The sequence below is a fragment of the Gavialis gangeticus genome, unplaced genomic scaffold, assembly GCF_001723915.1.
Source record: "Gavialis gangeticus isolate Ggan-Ray unplaced genomic scaffold, GavGan_comp1, whole genome shotgun sequence".
In the NCBI taxonomy this organism is placed as follows: Eukaryota; Metazoa; Chordata; order Crocodylia; family Gavialidae; genus Gavialis; species Gavialis gangeticus.
The window spans coordinates 42,368,062-42,372,716 of record NW_017729032.1 but is presented as its reverse complement, the minus strand read 5'-3'; the positions used below and the strand labels follow the sequence as shown (position 1 = coordinate 42,372,716).

Here is a 4,655-nt window from a genome sequence, read left to right as displayed (position 1 = left end):
CAGTCAGCAGTAAGTTTGAGTAGGGGAATCCCCCTCCCTGGCCCCAGACCTCAACCAGGGTTTGCCTCGGAGGGCAGTCTCCCCCCTCCCACCCTGCAGACTGGGCTTGCCCCACCCTTCTGTCAGCCAGGGGCAGGGGCAGACCTGCTCTCTGGAACACACAGTACAGCCCAGCGCAGGGCTGGAAAGCATGCTGGGATGCTGGGGGACTCTGATTTAACTTGAACCAGCAAGGGGTCTGGGACAGAAGTTTCATAAGTAAGTTTGACCCAAATCAGCTAAGTCTGATACTACATTCAACCAGGTTTATCTTAAACCAGTTTCAACCATTTTGAAACTGGTTTATGTGCACTGAACTTCTGTTCTGTTGCAGGTTTAAACCAGTTTCTAATGACTTAAACTGATTTATGTGTAACTTTTGTCCTTAGCCCTTATATATAAATCATTATACTTATATTAGAAGTAATAAAATTATTCTTATAAATTATTTCCCTTGTATAGATGTAATAAGTGCAATCTCAGACAATTCCTGTGTATAAAAAATTGTGCATGTTAGGAGACTATAGTATAGACAGCAGCCTCTATTCCATGTCTGCTTAGCCCTGCCTGAACTCAGAAAGGCTCTACAGTCATGTCAGGCAGTAAAGACAGTGCTAGTCAGGGAGCTAGAGAGTCAGATGTGTTTGTATCTGGTAGCTGATAACCAGATTTTGTTTCTGTTCTCTACTGTGGATGACATCATGATTTTTATTAGGTTTGTGATCTGGAAACATGGTGTAACGTGGCCCCTGCCCCATTGCTGAGAAAGGGGAGGAAACTCTGGAGCCTGCTGGCCAGCCAAACCATCAGGCAAAGACTAAAGGGTAGAAAAGACTAGATGAAACATTCACTGCAGAGCCAGTGGTGGCAGCAGTATCACAGGCTGGAAGTTTGCATAGAAACAGTGGAAGGCCTACCAGCAAGGGGCCACCCTGAGGTTGCTCCAGCAAGCCAAATCCAAAAGCACTTATGGCAGCTCAGGGAGGCAGGTGATCAGCTGGGGGTGGAGCTGGGGAGCTATATAAGCACAGGCCTTGAGTGAGAGTAGGGCAGTGTGCCCTAGAGGCCAAAGGGGAAGGAGCCCTATAGTAGACTGCCTGCCAAGGAAAGCCAGAAAGAGGTCCTGCTATCTCAGGGAGAGACCAGTATGGAGCTGAGAACTGGCAGAGCAGGAGACTCTGTTCAGACAGGGAATTTCAGCTAGCCAGTGTGCCGGGGAGTTGGAGCTAGTGGGCTAATGTTTCAGTTTGTGTTTTAACTGGTGATTTGTGGATGGAACTGTAAGGGTAGGTCTGGAGGTCCCATTAGTGCCCTAGGGACACGTGATCACCTTGAGCCCTGCTGGGGCAGGCTCCCTGGCCAGACTGGCCTATTTCTTTGTCAGCATGCAGGTCATGTACAGTACTGGGCACAAAACCACAAATGAAGTAAAAAAAAAGTTTCCCCAGATCAGCATAATAAAGGACAATTCATATTAGACTAAGCATGGCAATGAAGAACAAGCATCAGGAAACTATGTCACTCACTAATTATGGGACATATTCTTTCAAGGTTGTAATTACGGTCGATTTCTATTATAAGCTTTTTTTTTTTTTAACATTCATTGCAAGATAAACAAAACTGAATAATCCTATAATTTTTCATATGTATTTGTATGCTGTAGATCCTGTATGGATCTCTAGAGTGTTTGTTGGAGACAAATATACACAGATATAAAATTAGATTTTGAAGAAAGGACCTGCTAGCCTAGCCCGAAACACAGAGAATAACAGTTATATTTCCACAACACAAAGCAGTGATGGGTTGCCAGTAGTTTAATAAGGTTTCCCACAATCATTTTCCTTCTGTCTGTGATGAACTTGTGTACTGGAATGGGATGGTGTTTGCAAAGGGATGGAAGGGAGAATGAGAGACTGGAGAACCTATTCACATATTTTTAGATTGGAAAAAAAGGCTTTATCACAGCCTAAGGGACAAAGCAGCAATTGCCAAACAAGCATGAAGCTGGACATAGCTTTGTTCATGCTGAAGATGAAATATGCTTTATTTTACATACATATAGAATGACTCAACTTGTGCTGCTTGACAGCAGAAGTCTTGCATTTATTGTACACTATTCAGGTTGCAAGAATAGTAAATTCTGTTATTTTGATTGGAAGGAAACGGATACACTTTATTTCTAAAAACGATGTGAAGTATATATAGCAGCATAACATGGAGGTTGACCTGTATAAATGTAAGCAGAACTGCAAAACTTTGAATGTTCCCTTAGAAAGCTTGACTACAGTCTAGCTAATTTCACTGCAGTCTAATCCATCCCAAGGCAAAAGTATTCTGCCCAACACGCTCCTCAGTTTGGTGACATAGTTTTAACAAATATATATGCCTAGGTAAACCTGAGAGTTTTTTTCAGTGTATTCTAAAGCAAGGAGAAGGTAAAAATCTGCCTCTAATTCAGGATTCATAGGGCAGTTAGTCTATTATGAATCCAAAGTATATGATAGTTTTCTATAAGAATGCACAGAGAAAAAAAAATCTCATAGCTTTGTTCCTGATCTCCGTGTGCTTGCAAATACTGTAATGCACAGCGCAGTTTTATAATTAGAAACATGACTCACATAAAGGCAGCAACTGCAGCTATGTCCTCAGAGGAGATGACTTTTCCATGCCCTTCAGTTCAGTTCCTTTTTGTGTTAATGCCTGGTTCTGTCTTTCCCATTTCTTTTTCTTCTCTCAGAACCCCCGAGATGATGCTGAGACGTGCCTACTAGCAGATCAACGGGAGAAGAAAGGACTGACACACTCTCTGCCATTCTCTCTGCTTTCAGGAAGAAGAAGGAAAGGAAAAAATGGAGATGACAGCTACTACAGAACAACTGAACAAGGTTCAATTATAAAAGAAAACAATTCAAGTTTAGTTTCAGAAAGAATCCAGGATCTTCTTGCTCTCCAAATACTGTTCTGTATAAGAAAATAAGATGGATTAACCCTTTTGAGTGTAAGGGAGGCTTGACAAGGAAATTGGATAAGTAGCAACAACTAGAAGCACTGCCAGATTTTGGAGATAAGAGATGGACCAAACAATTGAGAGGGGCTTTATATGGCTGGGCTTTCTAGCAGCCATTTAAAAAGGAAACAGTGATGCATGAGCAAAGAAGATAATGAATAAATCGTAAGTTCTGCTTCATGTTTCTAGCAGGAGGAGATCACGGAAGCAGAGAGAATGGAGATGAAGGATAAGATCAGGTAAATGAGATGGCCATTGCAAAATACTTTGATTAGAATAGCCTGGGGTGGGGGGAGGGGGAGACGAGTTAGTGTTTCTGATCTTGATACAACTCCACTGGATCCAGTAGGATCAAGTGTAGGCCTGAAATGGACTTTGGCCAAATTTAAACTGGGTATATCTACATGAGATGGTTTACTGAGCAGTAGAGCAGTTTACTGTGCAGCTAGCGTGCATGCATAGGTGACTAGTAGGAGGAGCATGGGGGGGCACATGCCCCCCATGACAGGGCTGTCCCTGCTGCTGACACCACAAGCAGCTTCTGTGAGTGCTCGCCAGCCCCGACCCCGCCACCAGCAGCTTCTGCAGGTGCTCACTAGCCCTGTCCCCACCACTGATGCCACCACTGACTTCTGCAGGTGCTCCCCAGCCCCATTCCCACCACCGCCACTGCCGGCGACTTCTGCAAGGGCTCAGCAGCCTCAGGAGGCACCAGTTGCCCATGTGTGCATGTCCACACATGCACACACTTACTGCACAGTAAACTGCTTTAATCGTGAGTAAATTTGTTACCTGCAAATGCAAGCATCAAATTTACTAGTGATTAGTTACTGTGCAGTAGCATTTGTGTAGATGCCTGATTGGGAGCAAATGTGCTCCTGGTCAACTGGGCAGCAGTGGGTGGGAGATTGCTCCCTGCCGCCAGGAGCTGCCTGCTGCTGGTGTGGGCTGTGCCACTGAAGCCCAGGTGGAGACTATGTCCTCTTGCCCCAGCCTCAGGGAGCTTGGAGATCATGATCATGGAGTGGGGGTTGGGAGATCCTTATCTCCCAGTGCCAGTTTTGTGGTCATGGGGCTGGCACTGAGAGATCCTTATCACAATGTAGCTATATGCAGAGATGCTTCATCTATCTGTGCATCAGGCTAATAAGACACATTAGCCTGTTGCATAGAGCATATGGTCACTGATTTGTATGTTGTCTGGGACTGAAATGAGGGAGTCTAGAATTGAAAACGTAGGCACGTCTGTGCTACAGCATTATTGTGCCAGTCAGTGGTCCCCTCAAACACACTGTGCAAGTTGCCTCCTGAACCAGGAGCATTATAGCTAGACTTGTATGGTGTTGCATGTGGGGCTAATTGCTTCTTACAAGTCACTGCTAATTAGCCTGGGCACACTACTTCTTGTTCAGGAGGTAGCTCATTCAGACTGTACTTCATGCTTGTACTGTTGTCTCTTATAGTATATTTGTGGTGAAAATATGTTTTATGAGCCTTAGTTAAAGAGTCAAGTTCTCAACCTGGGAGCTGTACAGACCCATAATCCCTGTGCTTTGGGCAGAGAGGGACAGGTAATATACATGGATAAGTTAAATATTTCATATATTTC

The 4,655-nt window shown here is 44.3% G+C and overlaps 1 protein-coding gene across 2 annotated transcripts in view; it reads left to right on the top strand.

The window, feature by feature from the left end:
• The window catches only part of SACS (sacsin molecular chaperone), a 95,563-nt gene that overhangs the window by 26,141 nt on the left and 64,767 nt on the right, over positions 1-4,655 (top strand). For both annotated transcript variants that reach the window (XM_019524396.1, XM_019524395.1), the window contains one exon: positions 2,777-3,285. In XM_019524396.1, coding sequence (XP_019379941.1) covers positions 3,263-3,285 — 23 coding nt within the window. In that variant the 5' untranslated portion in view covers positions 2,777-3,262. The remainder of the gene's footprint in view (positions 1-2,776; positions 3,286-4,655) is intronic.